Source organism: Antennarius striatus, chromosome 18 (assembly GCF_040054535.1).
Source record: "Antennarius striatus isolate MH-2024 chromosome 18, ASM4005453v1, whole genome shotgun sequence".
Classification (NCBI taxonomy): Eukaryota; Metazoa; Chordata; class Actinopteri; order Lophiiformes; family Antennariidae; genus Antennarius; species Antennarius striatus.
The window spans coordinates 16,696,208-16,715,000 of NC_090793.1; the positions used below are offsets into that span (position 1 = coordinate 16,696,208).

Below are 18,793 nucleotides of genomic sequence, written 5' to 3' on the forward strand. Positions count from 1 at the left end.
GATTGAAGCGGAATAGTTATACAATGTACTGGATTCCACTCTATTTGGTTTTGTTCAGATGTACATTGAAAAAGTACTTCATCCAATCCAATTTTCCCCTGATCAGGTGATCTAGTTTTTAAAATGAAAAAAAATCCAAAAGCCTGCAATAAATGAATGTTTAAGTTTAATTTTAATTGTAAAATTTACAAGTATGACATCTAAAATTAAAATGATATGTATGTTGTGTGTGTGTGTGTGTGTGTGTGTGTGTGTGTGTGTGTGTGTGTGTGTGTGTGTGTGTGTGTGTGTGTGTGTGTGTGTGTGTGTGTGTGTGTGTGTGTGTGTGTGTGTGTGTCTGTAAATATATTCACATTTCTCATCTTTTTTCATGTTAAAAGGGTTTCCTCATGCCTCATGATGGGCAGCTGTGGCTGCAGGTGTGGGAGTGGAGAAAAAAATGTTTCTAATGTTCTCTGCTGTCAGCGGCCAACACATCCCATCCTTTGTATTCAGTCACAGGCTCATGCCCCAAGCTGCCTTCTTGACTGCCAGAAACAGGATCAAATATTTGTCGCATTCACACCAAATGTGGCATGAAGAAACATGTACATTATTACTGTATATATATATAAAATAATCAGATCTTTCTTCTTCTGTTTCCTAGGTAACTGAAACAAGGACGGGTCCTCTCGGCTGCAGTAACTATGACAGCTTGGATTCAGTTAGCTCAGTGCTGGTGCACAGCCCAGAAAATAAGATACATCTAAAAGGTAGGATTGGGTAAAACACACACACACACACACACACACACACACACACACACACACACACACACACACACACACACACACACACACACACACACACACACACACACAAAAGAGTTGAACGCACACACACAGAGCCACCAACACATCCACCCCACCAAGCCTCACCTCCTGTGTGTAGTTGTTGGAGGGATTGCCCTTTGCTTTATATGTCTGTTCTACCTCAGTAGCTCTCTACCTCTAGAGGAATCTGTAATCTCACCAGACTGTAGTTGGACTGCATTTGGCTCCACTGACCCAAACCTAACCCCACCAACTATACCAGTTACACTCAGTATACAAATTCAACTCAAACAAGCTATTCTTATTTGATAAAAGTCATCATTATCATTATTTTATGGTGGAAATCCATAGCAAGATAACTTACTATGGAATAGGATATCTTTTCACATTCAAAAAAAAAAAATCTGAGTATTGTTTATGGCTTCATATCTATATTTGCATCTCATTGTGCAATTAGCAGTGTTGTGTTTGTACAGCAGTACACCCTGTGCTATGAAACTAAGTATAGCTTCTGTCTTTTCTTTATGGGAAACAATCTACTGTCACAATGCCTCGCTTAAAAAAAATATCTACCAACTGATTTATTTATTCCGTGGAAAGATGAACTTTTTCTCACTAATGACTGTGGTAGAATTTTATTAAAGGCCGGTAACATTATCAATCCAAGCGAAATTAGCAGCAACACATTTTTCACATAGACAAGCAAAGAATATATAAAAAGAGAGGCTGGAACAATGGAACTTGAATGCTAATAATTTAAATTAATGTTATTATTTATAAGGCTACGCTGAACCATTAAATGGTTCAAATGACCAACCTATGTTCAGGTACTAGTGTCAAAAGTATTTTGTAGTCTTTTCCCCTTGGGGGTTGCCACAGCGAATCAGTTGCATCCATCTAACCCTGTCTTCTGCATCCTCTTCTCTCACACCAACTACCTTCATGTCCTCTTTCACTACATCCTATATGTATTTTGCTAAAAATGGAAGAAACTCACATGAATGGCATACAGTATGAATGAAAATTTGATATTGAACATTATATGTAGTAAAATATCAAAAGTAATTTTCTGACTATTAACACTCACCCCATTTCTGGAACATTTTAGGATGATTGTTAACTGTATGAATAAATTAAAAAAAATATGCTCCTTGACAAATTCATCAAATAGTGGAATCTTTAAGTAGCAAAACAGGTGATAGAAGGATGGATGCCATTCTGACTGGTAAGATGCCATGAACCGGGGAGGGTGGGGATTTTTTTTAGGGGGGGGGGCAGTGGTAGAGCAGGCGGTAGAGTTTGATTCCCGCTCCTGCCCAAAAAGATAAAACACCAGGAGTGTGCCCTGAGAGTGGGAAGTGTCAGTTCATCTCCGGAGCTCTGCTCAGGCACCCTTAAGCAAGTCTCTGTCCCCCCTTACAAGTTGCTCATTTGGGCGCACCAAGTAGGAGCTGCCCGCCATGGAGGGCACTCTACCTCCCCCTGCATGCGTAAAGGTGTGTGTTTGTGTCTTCAGGGCCTGTATACACTAATATATACATGTTACTAACACTAGAGTGTGCCACTAATTTCCCTTTGGGAATTGACTGAGTGTATACAACAAAAAAAACAAAACCATAGTGCAGTTCAAATAGATTTTCTTTCCCACGCTTCCTTTGTGCCAGCTCTGTCTTAGTGTAATCTTTGGTTCAGTGGGGTCTTTGAAGGCACCCACTGGTGTGTTTTGTGTTACTTAATGGTTTGAGAGGAAGAGGGAAATCCTCTATTCAATTTGTAGAAATCAGCTGCCTGCCAGTGAGATATATTACATTTAAAGCAGCATTTGTGTTCACAGGCACACTGCTTTAAATTTGAATGCAATGTTGTTCAATAAAATAGCACGTCCTCTGCTGCTTTCACGACACAGAAAATCAATTCAATCCAGTGTCTCTTTACATTAATTTATTTTCAGGCACACAGATAGAGGAATTAGTTAAAAAAAAAAAAAACACTTAAAGGCCAGAGTAGATAATAAATTGTCTATTGTTAAATGACGCCAAAAACATGACTTGTTTTTTATCAAGTTTTGAACATAAGACAGTTGACATACTACTGTCGAAGCAAGAAACTTACCCAGCTTATTTCTTTAATTCATTTCTAAAATTTGTTATATCTGATTTTGTAGATATTTCTGATCCAAAATATTTTTGATTATTCTTTGGTATGTTGGACATGAAAACAAGGGGATATTTTCTCCTGTTTTTAATTTATTTGCATGCTTACTACATGTGCCTTACATCTTTATAGTTACGCCCTTAAAATTCACTATACTTCTTGGTTCTGTGGGCTATATGTACTACATAAGTTAATTTAATTAATCATTAGCAGTTTTAAAGCAGATTATATTTTGTTGGATTTAAATATTGACCACAACGTTACAATAGGACCCAAAATATTTTGTGTTTCATGAGTATGTAAGAGATAACAGAAAAGACTCGTGGGAAGACTTTCTGAAGGCTAGAAAGGTTAAAAGAGCTTAAGAAAATAGAATATAAAAACACCATTATCCTACCCCACTGCCTGGCTTTGTCCTTACCTTTAGAAGCTATCATAAGGAATAATCGCTGTACTGATCTGTGACCTATTCCAAAGAGGAGACAAAGTGGGAGCAAAGGTTTCAGTCATTTAAGTTTGTCCTTGAGACAGTATCTAATCCCAATGTAAGGTAGGCTATCACACATTTCACCGAGCCACTGCTTCACAGGAGTTACTTCAGACATCTCCAAAGCTTAAGTATAATTTGGTTTTCTGTAAGGCCAAGGGCAATGGAGTTATTGGAATGCAGTCAGTATTTCTTATTCCTCTGAAATGAGGGATACCATGTAAAAAATAGTTTGTATTCTGAGAAAGTATGTAAAATTTGTAATGTTGAAGAAAGACAGGTGAAAGCAAAGAGAGCAGTTCCAATTCAACATTTTTTATTAAATATGCAGCAGCTACAAATCCTATTTCAACTATCACCTTTGTTTGATAGTTAAAGCAAGCTAAACAGACATGTAAGTTATAATAGTCATCTAATATTTTTTTAAGGTGTGAATTCTAATATGTAGGAGAATTATTTTCCTTGTTTCAAACTCTCCCTTGGCTGTGTGGTGAATCTCAGGACATGTCTATTAATTTAAAAGTTAAAGCTTTCTGTATTAGTGAGTAGTTCAGTCGTATAGCATTTATCAACTGTGCCAGAAGCAAAAAGCAGTATTTTTAAACCAAAGAACATTCAAATAAATAAATAAATACACCAGACAGTGTGACTCATTCAACAACATTTTTTCTGTCTTTAAAGTTTACTAATGTAACTTTTCAAACTGAATTTACCAAACTTACCTCCTTTGCACAGGCATGTCATAAATTGCTTGATTTAGCCTGAGGAATGCCACCCAACCGTATTCATAAGGTGGTGCAAATGCATGAACTTTAATTATTAGAATAATTAACACCTTTAAAAATGCCAGATAATGAAATGTTTCATCCTGTGCAATCACAGAATTATTTCCAAAGAGCAAAAGAAATAATTTCATTCTCGGGAGTGGTGTGGCCCACAGTAAGAAAAAAACTAGGATGGAATTAACAATAGTTTAGTGCAACACTCAACACTGAACAGTCCCAACAGAGCCTTTAATTAGTTCAAGCCTTATCCAAATTCGAACTAATAGCTCCTAACCATAATCTAAGGGAAATGCTACCTGCAATAAGCAAAATTTAAATGTAATAAAAAATTATAATTTACACAGATATTTTTTGCAAAATCTCTGAATAAATTTGAACTATGATCAAGATGTGTGTACTTTTCCCAGAGAAATTGAAAATTAAATATTGAAAAATTAGCTGAAATTAAATCAATGTAATTCAGTTTAGTCTGGCCTGACATAAATCCTCACACAATGTATTTTTTAGATAATATGAAAAATATTATTATGCAGGCAGGCAAATGCCAATAAATAATGAATTATACACAATTCATAGACCCCAGATAATAATTCAAGAAAGAAGATTTAAAACATTTCATGTCATGAAAAAATATTTTTAAGGAGTATTTGTTAAATTAAACTTCATGAATGGAAACCTGCATATTTGCACATTTGAGCGCATCCTCTTTACTGCATAATATCTTTTATGTTGTCTAAGGAGTTGGAAAACCACTTGTATTGCATTTTGTTATGTGTTGATTTTGTAATGGACTTTAAAAAGGTGGACCCTGCACAAGATTGTAAAATAGTAAATTGATTCCAACCATTTAGGCTGATTGGCTTCTTTTGACCGGAATACTGTATATCATGGCTTTCCAATCAACAAATATTTAGCCATGTGAGTTGTTTATGGCATTTTTAACATTAATTAATATCATAAGTGCCTATAATCAAAGTGAATTACCACCCACTGTGGGACCTGTCGAATCAGTTCCACATACATTTTCAACTGGTTTGACCTTCAGTTCCATGCATACCCCTACAAAGGCTAAATAATTTTACACAACGTTTTGTGGAAATCCAACCAGTACTTGTTGTGAAGTCCTTGTGAAAAAATTAACCAACAAGGACAGACAGGGCTAGAGCATCACCTCTTATGTAAAGGTGAACATAAGATTCTACACATGTGCAAACAGGCTGCAGGTTTCCTCTGCTCTGCTGTACTCCAGGGAGAAGATCCTGTCCATGAGGACTAGAGGAATTTACCAATTAACCACTTTATCCATCCATCCATCCATCCATCCATCCATCTTCTTTAGGAAAAGGCACTCCAAAAAACAGGGATGCTGGAATCTATCCCAGCCAAGATGCGTGGAACATCCTGAATTAGTCACCAGGTCATTGCATCAGACTTTAGATGTTCATCAGAATTGTAGGGGCTATTCCATGATTAATGTACACACAGTAAACACACAATATAATAATGATTAAAGTGAAGATCAGGATCAATAAATCATAATAAGGCAGACAGTATTTGGTAACAGAGTGTTTTCTAGAAAGGATGTTATGATGCAAACGTAAAACAAATTTGCAAGCCATAGTGTTGGTCTGCAGTGACACTATTGGCTGATGTCAACTTCTCTGTGGCTTTTCATGAAACACACACACACACACAAACACACACACACACACACACACACACACACACACACACACACACACACACACACACACACACACACAGAGAAATGTAAAATTCAGTTGGACCACCATCAATAGCCTGAGCAGAGCCTCAGGACAGACGCTTGTGAAACCCAGCAATGTGTGTGGTCTGTCAAGTGCATCCCACTGCTTATGTCGAAGTCTGGGCAGTCATTGAAACAAATTCTCAAAACACCACCAGACACTATGACATGGCATATAAATTGTTTGCCAATTTCTTTTTTTTTTGGTACCCTCTCTGACATCACAGATATGAATGATAATGTCATGGGTAAAGAGAGGAAGAGATACAGGCCCCGTCCACACGATGACGGATTTTTTTAAAAACGGAACTTTTTAAAAACGCATTGAAAACGATTTGCGTCCACACGACAGCGATTTAAAAAAAATATCCGTCCACACGTAAACGCATCAGTGCGTTTTCGAAGGCAGCTATAAGCGTGCCAAACCATGTGGTGGCAGTATTGAGTCAAATTTTATCCAATAAGAATCCTCCGTGTTTTGTCACAAGACACTGGCCCATAAATATGACGTCACAGCGGTTTTCGTCGCAGGTAAGACGTCAGCGTTTTTAAAAAGTCGTGGATACACCGTCCACACGAAAACGCATCCACCTCAGCCAGCGTTTTTAAAAAGTTGCGTTTTCGTTCCGGATATCTCCGTTGTCGTGTCGACGGAAGGCATAAACGCAACAAAAAAGTTGCGTTTTTAAAATATCCGTTATCGTGTGAACGGGGCCACAGAAGGAGAGGGACACATAAAAATCCCTGTGAAGAAGTTTTTGTGACCTTGGGGGCATTTTGCCCTTTTCAGTCAAACTTCTAGAGAATTGTCTTCAAGCAGGCCTCAGCTACTGCCATCCCTCGTGCCCCGCATTTTTCATTCAACTATCTTATGGCTATATCTTTGTAAAAACTATTGCTGGAGATTTATTCTTTGTGAAAAGGCTGCAGAAAATTCAAGAAACAGTACGATGAAAAAAGGGCCGCATAAAGAATGTACCATACAGCAATATATGTGCTACGCCATGTATTTTTTAGTTGGGTCACTGCTAAAGCCTGTGGGTCAAAGTCCAATGGTATTATCTCCTTCACCTCAACACCTATGAGTGTGTTGCAGAGTCCTGGACCAATCTCTACAGATAATGCTTAAAAAGAAATCATGCTTTTAACATGGAGGGTGGTGATCAAGGAGGAAGCTTGAGAGCATTGACTTGACCAAAATGTAAATGGACTCTGCACAAGGTCAAAGAATAAAAAGAGAAACAATCATAGGTCTGGTAGGTCTGGTCTACTAAGTTGATCTAAATCTCTGGCTGAATGTAAGTGAAGCCAGAGATACAGTATAATGTCATCAAAACTAGAGGACGCTGGCTTTGTCCGTTTACGACCTCCTTCTGCGATTTTAAATCTCCAATTTAATCCTATATTCTTAGACCAAAATAGCTTATTTGGTAAAAATGTTTTTATTGTTTTAAATTATAGTACCTTGGATTTCTAACTTTTTGATCTCTGGATCTCATCGTTTGACCATCAACTGTTTACCAGCTGCCGCCCTCGATCTGAGTGAATCTGCCCTAGGGAACCCTTCATCCAACAACAGCGGATAGCCTACCCAACATTAACAATGAGCTGACTCTCAGGATTTTCCCTTTCTTGCACTTCGGTCTGAGACCATCTGCCAACCAACAATAGCCCACTGGCTCATTGGCAGGTGTCTAGTGCAAGTGTTGCTGTGCCTAACAGCTAGTGAGGCTGACACCGCATTGGCCTCGGTGGTCGCATTGCTGCTGACGTTGCTATTGACATAAATTTAATCTGTCTCCCCTGCCCTTGCTTTCCTACTGATCTTTCAAGTGCCCAGCATTTAAACGTAACCCCCCTTTCTCCGTTATAATAATTTTGGTCTATAGGCAGTCTAAACAAAACTCAGCCTTCATCACAGAGATAAGTGACCTTCTCCCTACTCTCTGTACAAACACAACCAAAATTCTTGGAAATTTCAACATTAACACCCCTTCTTACCACTTTGCTACTAGGTTTTTGCAGCTTCATGACTGCCTGACACAGCGTGTTAGTGCCCTAACAGAGAACCAGGGGTCATACTCTTGACCAGGTCATTACAAACCCTATTCTCATCAGCAACCTTTTGATGACTTATCTGGGCGTCTCTGACCACAAGGCCATTTCAGCGGATCTCCCCTTCATTCTTATGCTAATGACACCCAGCTTTATTTTAAAATCAATCCAGCATCTCCAGAAGCCCTATTGTCATACAGACTCTTCTACTGCCTGAGCGAGATAAGAGGGTTGATTAAGGACAACTTTTTTCAGCTAAACAGCACAAAAAAGAAGTGATTTTTGTAGGCACCCCACACCAGACCTGCTCATCTGCCATTACCAGAATCACCTTTGTCAGCCATGACATGCAACTTCCTTCGTCAGGCACAAACAACATAACATAATTGACCCTCACTTGACCTTGAGTCTCATATTAACCACCTCTGCAAGACCTATTTCTACCTCCTTAGAAACATGGAAAACTCAGTTCTTCAGTCTCTTTCTCAGATGCAGAAAAGTTAATTGGTGCCTTTATCTCCTCAAGTCTAGACTATTGTAATGACCTTCTTGTTGGGATCTCAAGCAAAACCATCCAGAAGCTTGAATACATTCAAAACCGTGCTGCTTAGATGAAAGTGCAAAAATTTTACCACATTTTACCTGTTCTCAAATCACTTCACTGGCTTCCCGTCTCTGTGTTTGTGTGCGTGTGTGTGTGCGTGTGTGCGTGTGTGTGTGTGTGTGTGTGTGTGTGTGTGTGTGTGTGTGTGTGTGTGTGTGTGTGTGCGCGTGTGTGTGTGAGTGTGTGTGTGTGTGTTACAGATCCTAGAATATGCACACAGAAGATGCCCGTAAGCATGCAAATACATAGTGAAAGGTAGAGCAGTGGGCAGCTACATCTTGTTGTGCCTCACTGAGTTACTTGCAAGGGGATAGTGCAGTTCCTGTGAGTTGAACTGGCACCTCTCCACTGCCAGTTTAGATAAGATAACATTTCATACTCCATACTTTCATACTCAAGTTCATACTCCACACAGGCTTTGAACCAGCCACTTCCTGGTCACCAGCCAAAGACCCATTGGCCTAAGCTATTGCTACACTTGATGTGGGTAGCAGTAGGACTTGCAGATTAAGGACTGCACCAGAAACAAAAGATTAGTAGGAGGCAGAGGAACAAATAAGATGACAAAAGCAGTTTTAAAAAATCTTCTAGGGGTTTTGGGACTTTCATCGCAAAGAGAAACTGAGATGGTTTGGACATGTCCAGAGGATAGTGAATATATTGCTAGAAGGATGCTGAGTTTTGAACTGCCAGGCCTAGAGGAAGACCAAGGAGGAGGTTTATTGGTGTAGTGAAAGAGGACATAAAGGTAGCTGGTGTGAGAGAAGAGGATGCAGAAGAAAGGGTTAAATGAAGGCAACTGATTCGCTGTGGCGACCCCTGAAGGGAAAAGCCGAAAGTAGAAGAAAACCGCAAAAGGAAACAGACAGTTTAATAACAACTGATAGAAAGACTCTTCAAACCACATAAAACTCAAAACATGAACACTTTGAATGTGATATGTCAAAAATCATTGTATTGGGGATTATCATGTTCATACAACAAAATTTAACACAAACGTCTAACAGAATAAACTTTCTTCCCATTAATTAACACCATAATTCAGGTAAAGAATGAAAGATTATGTTTCACATTTGCAATGGTGACACTTATGTCATGTATTTACCTTGAAATTATGCTTATCGAATAGACTTTCTTTGAGATTGTATCGAAAATGAATGTGACACATCCTCCTTTTGGAATCTTTTTTTTTTTTTTTGGTCACTGTACCTTAAGTTCTTTGTTTGTGTTGATGTTGTACTTCAGGTGATTGCTCTTGCACCACGTGATGAGGCTCTAAGTCAGTCCTCAGTACTCTTCTGTATGAATTGTTTCTAAATGATCACAAAGCAGGCTGTATGATGAATATGGCCCCAGCGGTGTAATAAAAAGTTTAAATGGGATAATAAAAAGCTTGTTCTGCTGTCAGCAAACAGCCAACGATTCCAAAAACAATTAAAAGAAATGCTTGTCCACAGGAGACAAGCACACTTTTTATGATGGCAAGTTCACCATCCATCTTAATGCTTTTATCCACTTGTTAATGTTAAATGCCTTCTATTCCTTCTCATTTAAATGGAACACCATTTTTCTTTGAGACACAATATTCTTTCTGTCAATACAACAGAATTTTTAAGATAAATTAAGTAAATATAAGGGCAGAACTGTTGGACAGTGGGTAGTGCTGTTGCCTCACAGCAAGAAAGTCCTGGGTTTGATTTGCCCTGACTTCCAGAACTTGTTTATAAATCAAGTTTAATTCCACTGCTGAATCCACAGGGATATAAAGAAGATTATAACTCTTGATCACTCAATAGGAAAAATTTCACATCTACTTTCAAGTGTGGCAGAGTGATTGAAATGGAAAGAAAAGAAGATAACAGTAAAGACTGACAAACATCAAGTTGGAAGATGTGGGAGTTGGTGATGGAAAAAGTGTTGTTTCTCCCAAACTAAAGAAACTCCTGCCAGACTTGAAACCTACACACACACACACACACATAGACATACACACACACACACACACACACACACACACACACACACACACACACACACACACAAGCACCTGCCAAATCAGGGAAAAGAAGAAATATGACTAATTGCATCTCTTTCCAAACAATTGAATGAGTAAAGCCATGTTAACAGTCTTCTTACTGTATGTGTGAATGTGGGCATGTGTGCAGATGTTTGTGTGTGTGTGTGTGTGTGTGTGTGTGTGTGTGTGTGTGTGTGTGTGTGTGTGTGTGTGTGTGTGTGTGTGTGTGTGTGTATGTGAATGGGGGCGCGGGGGGGGCTATACGTGTCACTTTTTGTTTTTGTATGTTTCATTATTTTATCACGTTTTATCTTATAAAGCAGTTTGAGTTGCATTTTTTATGTATGAAAAGTGCTATATAAATAAAGTTTGATTTGATTTGATTGATAAATACCAAAGAACAGGTGTGCATATTCAAAGCAGGGCATGGTGGGACTTAGCTGTTGAATCCATCCAGCGTGAGATCAATAAGCTTGAGAGAAAGGGAAACCTTTTGGCATAACAAATTTGTCATTTTGGTCAGATTCAAAGACCCAGCATGAACGCATCACAAAAATGTCTTCTTTGATCTACCTGTTATGATAACATGTCAAAAGATGACAATTTGAAACTCTTTCCAACTCATTTCTGTTGAAACGTCAGTATTATCCATAAATATCTGCTTTTGTCTTCAAGTGACTTTGTGACTGAAATGACTCTAAACTCTTCCATAAGTATAATAAGCATAGCACAAATTAAACCAAATGCATCAAAAAAGTGGATCATTTTTAGATTTTACTTAGAATCTAGATGTTCTGTTTGTTGGATCCCATGAGCAGTGGTTCAGTTTCCTGCAATGTACTGGCTGAAGTGGGGCCCAGAACCCTATGTTCACACTCTACCCTGAAAATGGACTATGATCTCATAAAACAATATCAGAAATATTTTGAACCTGATTTTTTACAGTGAAGATAATATAATCCTGCCTTAATGTAGCTTGGCTCAAACCAAGGTTTATCTCAAGACATTCAAGAGTGTTATGTGGTCCTGGTACAGAAACTTTCTTAACCCAATGTCAAACTTTAAAGGAGCAAGAGGTTTGGCTCACTGGCTCGGACACATTATAAATATTTAATGCATCAAGATTTATCCTTTTATCTTAGTCACTCCACCTGTTTTGATCATGTGAATCTAATGTGACATAATTGAATTAAAAGTAAAATTACAAACCTTACATGTTAGTGTCCTTAATTGTCATTGTCTAGTACTAAAATACAAATTTTGATCAAAATGTTCAATATTTTTCAGTAAACTAATACTAAGGGAACAGAATAATGTTGAAGAAAAGTGACAATAAGAAGGACATTTGGCATGGATCTAAGAATAAGAATAAAAATAGCTGACAAAAATTAACAGAAAAGCTCACTGTCATTATTTTAAAGTACTGAAAAGGACGATTTCAGCAACTTTATCACATGATAGGAAAAGGATCGGATGTGGCACACTAACTACTCTCTCTTTCTTTAAACCTGCTCAAACGTGCAGCTGGCCAAACTTCCAATACACATGCGGATGTTATTGCTTAAAATGAAATCTAATTTTAAGATGTTCAATTGTTGAAATTGAACCATTATAATCCTGTAAGATATGTTACAATGGACTCTGAATTGCTTTGTACAGTAAATGTATATAAAAAAGTCTTAAGTCTCAAAATTCGATTCCACATTTTAAATGTATCTTTTTTGGCCATACAAAACTCAACAAGTTATAGCATATATATAGTAACCAGTCTGCCAAAAAACAATCATCTGACTGTGAAGAAATACCCCTCAGTGCGTTCCTGTCTTTTTTCCAGGCTTGCAAGATGTCCTGCCAGAGTTCCTGCGTGGGCGTTTCGTGGAGGCAGCCCTCAGCTATGTGGCGTGCAACTCGGAGGGTGAATTGCTCTGCCGTAACAACGATTGCTGGTGTCGATGCTCTCCCCGGTTTCCAGAATGCAACTGCCCCTTTGCTGATATCAAGGTCATGGAGGAGAACTTGGAGAAAAGGAAACAGGCCTGGATCAACTTCAACCAAGAATTCATGGAATCAGGTATGGACTGGAATGCTCAATATATCAAACCACTGTGTCCAGCATTGAGGTGAATAGTGCATATTTTTAGGCCGTGTGTGTGTTAAGGCTGTGTGTTCTCTGTTTGTTTCCACTAAAAGACGTAGCAGGTGTTGATTTGTACCTTCATGCTGGATGAATTTTGTTTTCATTGTTTATACAGTGTGTGCCTGTTTGCCTGAGAACTGTTCAGCTGCTCATTATTCTTGGAACATTTTTGCATGTTTGTATGTTGACATGGTTGACTATGTTCATGATATCTTATGAAACATATGGAGTGCAAACAGTGATGAAGTGTGAGGGCCTAAATGCAATAAATGGAAGTATCTGTATATATAGTATCTCAAATTTTAACTTGCGTTATTATACAGTAACTGGTCATGCCTAGTGACCATAAAAAACACAATGACATACTGTAGATTCCATTGGGTGTGCAACCTCAGAAAAAGTCACCCTCTGTAAAACTAGTTATCACAGAGTGAGATGTAATGATGGTAATGACGCAGGGCAAGCTTGGCATAGCTTCCTGAATTAGCCTAAGCTTTGTCTGTTCGTTTTGGACACATCAACACATCAGCAGCTCCTTTCTCAATTACTTTGGAGGCTCAGGCAGGAATTAATTGCAGACAGGTTCCTGTCAGCTTTTCTTAAACTTGGTGGATGTGTTGTGTTTCCCTGTAAAGCTTTTTGCGTGTGTGTGTGTGTGTGTGTGTGTGTGTGTGTGTGTGTGTGCTGCCATTTATTTGGAAAATGCTTAGTGAGTGACATTACAGAGGTAAACAGCTTTTCTTTGCATTTTCTCAGCCTCATTTTGACAGCACCTGCACAGTTGCTTTTTTGCTTCATATTAAATCATTACAGAGATGCTCTGACAGAGTCGTGGAACGAGAGGAGTAAGATGTGTAATTGCCAGGCTTTTCTTGCTTTGCTGACGTTGTGTTTTTTGACAGAAGCATAACTTGATGCTGTTTATCCTGAAAATGAGGCCTTCAGTACTTTTTGAGACTTGTGTGTTTGGCTAAAGGGCTAAAAATATCGTTAGAGGGCCTTCAGTTATCACCCATAAACACATGCACACACGCACACACAGGACAGTTCTGTATATTGTACACTCTCAGGCATGAATCCAGTGGTTAGAACACACTCACAACATTTATCTAGATTCACACAGGGCAAGTTGGAATGAGAAATGCAGAAATGAGAAGAGGGTAATTGATAAGGAAAATATTGTTTGACTTTCAGAGCCCCTGTCTTCATGTTCTTATCACTATTTTCTCTTTTGCATAGTCTGTTTTTCAGGAGTACATAAACTGTGTTTTTGGCTAATGGGGATGACGAGGAAGTTGGGCCTAATCTCGTCTGCTTGGATGGTGATAAATTTGTTGTGGCAACAGCAACTGCAAGGAATCAGTGCATGTGTTGTGTGGCAGATATATTGTTCATGAGTGTGTCTAAAAAATAGAAAGAGCATGAAAAAAAAATACAAACATTTCATGTGTCTGTGTGTGAGAAGAAATAGGAGAGCAATACCCTCCAACCTCAGCCACTCGCTATTCATTCAACTCAAATCCTAAAACTACTTGGTAGCTGGCTGCACACCCACACATCCACATACAAAGAACAAGAAATTCAGCTTTAAGATTCTTGTTGACTTTTATATTCTGGTCCTAAGTACAATTTAGATAACAAGATGTCCTAGGAAGATGTAATTAAGTTGAATCTGGAGCATCACCCAACCTGCTTTAAGGCTTAGCATGACCTTTACAGTACTTGCATGCAATGTTAACGTAGGACTAAAAGAACATTTAGTCCTATTTTTAGGCCCCTATTTTTTAATGGTGACACACCTGTAAATAGATTGGTTCAAATGTAACTGTGCATTGATTGACTGAAACTCATGAGACAATGCCATCAACTTCCATTTCACCCAAAAGACTTAACATATGATACATTTCTCACATTGTTTTCTTTGTATCTCCTGCAGAACATCATTTCAATGTCATTATTTTTTATTTCACTGTTCCCATTGAAATTATGAATAATGGGCATTCAGCCAGTAGTGCTCTGGAAAACACCCTAGTACTGGGGTGCTCACTCTTTTTCAGCATATGAGCTACTTATAAAATAGCCAAGTCAAAATGATCCACCTACTACAAAAAAATGCAAAGAATTTAGTTATATATAAATATATTTAGAATTCTTTATATGTAAAATGTATGCTAATGTACCTTGCATAACAGCATGAGTCCATATTGTGCAACACAACACAATTAACTATGTACATTTTTTTGTCATTTCCTGAGTTTACTCTGATGACTGAATGGAATCAACCAGGGATGCATAGCAGAGGGTAGCTGCTGACAGCCAGCCTCAAGCACACTTCCGAATGATCATCAGTCATGGTGGAATGGTACTTGGACTTAATGTGGGAAAAGGCTGACGAAATTAAAAAGTGGAGCTGAATAATGCAGTCAAGGAGGTGGCATATTTCCCCATGCTGGGGTACTTTTCGTCTGTAAGTTCCAGAACTGAGTATGAGTTCTGGACTTTAGCTGAATATCAGCTTGTAGTGTCATCATCTCATCTTCCACTCCAGATGTGTTTTTGAAGCGTTGACTCAAGCAAAGAAAAGTCTAGAAAGCGTTTGTCAAACTCTGACAGACAATTGACAATCTGCTCTGTGTGAAGCTTGCCTAATCATGGCACCACAGCTTTGAGGAGAGATGTTGCACTTTTCATTTGGAAGCATTAACTATTTATTAATTAGATGACAGCTGCTTTAACACATGCCTCTTTTACCATCTCTCCATCTTGGAAGGACTCCTTGATTTTAACCTTGACTGACCCAGAACAATGCTTCGGAGGGAGCTTTAGCTTTTGAAGTTGGCTGTGAGAAAAATAACTGTAGTCCAAAAATGCCAATCTACATAGCCCTCCATCTGTATTGAGATGGTAGACTTGCAGATGAGGCAAATGCACTGTAAAAAATGTCATAGTGAAAAATAGAAGTCCTCTTCCCATTCTGTCTGGAGGTTTTAAGTTTTTGTTTTCTTACTTGGGCCAGCTTCCTGGAGGGAGTACACCCTTATACTCCCTCTTATAGTTTTTCTTAAATTACAGACAAAAAACCGAGGATTAAACTTGTAGGTAACTCACGAGCTACCTTCTTGTTGTTGTCATTGCTGGCTTAGCACGCAATTGCGGTGATCTCAGTTCCAGGAAGCATCAGGTGTCATCTGATTTGCTCTCCTGTATGTCAATCATACAGTATGTCAATTTACTACATTTAATTTCTTTTATATCTTCTTTCTTTGGAACAAAACACAAAAAAATAATAAAGCCAGTGCATTACTCAATCTGCTAGAGATCTATGCTCTCCACTCATATTAGTGAAGCAGCGATTTCCCATAAATTTTAAGTGTAAAAAACCCCTATACAGTCCCTTGGAGGTATTGTACTGGCATGCTGGGAGATTCTCGGTTGGGCGGGGTCTTAGGATATTGGACACTACTTGCACCTAAGAAAAGCCAGGAGTCTCGCTATCTCCTGACCATCTGTGGGCCAGCCCCTGACTGAGGGTCCTTTTTTATTCAACATGAAATGTATATATATTTTTTACCTTGATGCCCCATGATTTACATCATGTCACCCAGATGTTGTAATTAAAACACAAATAATGATTGCTCAGTAGCTTGGTTTTGCTTGATGAAATTATCCTTGTTATTTAGCACTTATATTTATCTCAGTAACTAGTCGAAAGGGATTGGATCATCAAAATTTGTGGTATTTAATTGTTAAAATATCTGCCTCTGAGATGTCTGCCTCTAACCCATAACAAGGAAGATTAAAAAAATTTAATTTGTGCCATTAACCACATAATGAAAAAAAATATTGACTGTCTTCAATAAGAAGTCTGCATAATACAATGTAATCAGTTTTCAGTGCAGCTATTTTCAAATTAAGTAATAAAACATAATAAAATACACTTACCTGCATTTTACTTGAACGGGCCCTACCTAAGAGAGGAATATACCAAACTCAAACCTGTATGAATAGCTAAATATCGCCTGAGGTAAAGACAGGAAATACATGTTTTAGTCTTTTCCATCTGGGTGAACTTCATCAAATTATAGCCTAGAGTGAAACTTTCAGTGATTTTTGAGGCAAGTGTTTTTAAAGTACGTGTTCATTCTGACTTCAGTAATATCAACCTGGTCTATTGTGTTAACACCACTGCACTAAATGGTTTTGCTTATGTGCTGTTCACTGTTTAACTATCATCCCATTATCCCAACTGGCAAATCCTGGATGAATTCATAAACTCTGATTGTCTCACCTTGTTCATATTGCTGCTCTTGTGGTTTTGGAATGCAGAACAAATTGTCCAGTTGTCTCTCTTCCTCCATTTTGTTAATTAGAAAGCATCCCTGCAAGCTAATAAGAATCTGTGATATTTTGAACCATCCACAAATAGTCCTGGCAGAGATTCACCTCAGCAATATAAGGACCTGGCTGCTTTGAATCTCTGCCCATTTCCATCTGTATTTGCTACCATAAAGCCTGCAGGGTTTAGATTTAGCACATATTACTTCCTAGATATTCAGAAAAACAAGAGAAGGAGGGACATTTGTTCCCAGAATCGGAGAAAAGTATTTCGTATTGACTCATGATCTGGCAACACACCCCACTTTTCATTTAATTTACCTTGTGTAATTATTTGGAGATTTCTTACTTTGTTCTTGTTTTAGAATTCAAATCCTAAATCACATATCTATTTTTTTACAGCATGTTTAGCTGCAGTCAACAATTCTTCTTGAAGTTATTTTTGGGCTACACATATTATATATAAGTACTGTATATAAATGTTGCTAAGATGAGCAGACTGGACTGTTAAGAATCTTTTAATTCAGAATGACAATCTTAAATGGTGTAGTCCCTTGAAGCGTTGTAAAAATTCAGATCAGGTAAATGACACCTCTACAGACTGATATGCAATGAGAAATTACTTTGGGACCATTGATGGCCCTTCCTACTAAATCACACAGGATATGTACATTTCTTAAAAGCAAGTGATGAAAGAGCCACAATTCTTTGGAATATATAATTGAATTTATAAAAAGTGAAGTAACAGCTGCTCTGATTAGTTCTGTAACAAGACTGATATGGATTTAGAATCATACGTGTCGGGAGGAATGCTTTCATCTGATTTATACAGAGATAAGCACCAGCTGAGCCAGTTTTCAAAGCCTGGTGTCTACGCCCAAGGATTTGAAAGGTAATACGTTTGTAGTACACGGTGCATAATTTCGTTGGACAGACACAGGTAGAGGTATTATTGTAGTATGAATCTTTCAGAGTAGATTGTTTTTGACAGCCTTCAGTGTGTCTGTGGTAACTCTTTTATTTTGTCGTAACAAATGTTGGTGATTAAAGGGAGGTTCTTTCATCATTTTACTTCATGATTTTTATACTGCTTACACTTTGCTGAGGCACATGGTACTGGAGCTATAATACCAAGCATCAACACAATAAGTGTTAGCTACACATTCAGAGATCGCCAACCAGGTTGGAGGCCAAGACCAAGTACTCAACCTTTAAAAAATATTTTTGGCAGAATCCACTTCCATTTGTCCAGCTTGGCCTGGACCTTTTCTATTACATTTTCCCAATTCTTGGAAAGAAAGGATTTATCACCAAGATGAACTCCCAGAAGCTTCAGTCTTCCTCTCTTCCAAACCAGATCTCCTGGTAACACCAGGCTGCTGCTCAGCTCTCCACCCACAGTTGAAGCTTCGCTTTTCAGGCAGGTGGCTATAGCTGAAGACATTTTTCAAAAGTCCATGACGGTTCGATGCAACCTGTGTGTGTCTTTTTCTTCTTTTAACAAAAACGATGACATCATCACCATATCCAAAGGTTTTTTTAAGACCTTCAAAGGAAAAACTTTCAGTACACTCTCAATGTCACAGTACAAGATTGTGAACTTGGCTATCAGACCAGAGCTCAACCTAAAAGCCTTCAGCGT

At 38.3% G+C, this 18,793-nt stretch overlaps 1 protein-coding gene across 1 annotated transcript in view; it reads left to right on the forward strand.

Annotated features, from left to right (window-relative positions):
• The window catches only part of brinp2 (bone morphogenetic protein/retinoic acid inducible neural-specific 2), an 89,520-nt gene that overhangs the window by 38,885 nt on the left and 31,842 nt on the right, over positions 1–18,793 (forward strand). The window contains exons 4-5 of the mRNA XM_068340759.1: positions 647–752; positions 12,514–12,750. Coding sequence (XP_068196860.1) covers positions 647–752; positions 12,514–12,750 — 343 coding nt within the window. The remainder of the gene's footprint in view (positions 1–646; positions 753–12,513; positions 12,751–18,793) is intronic.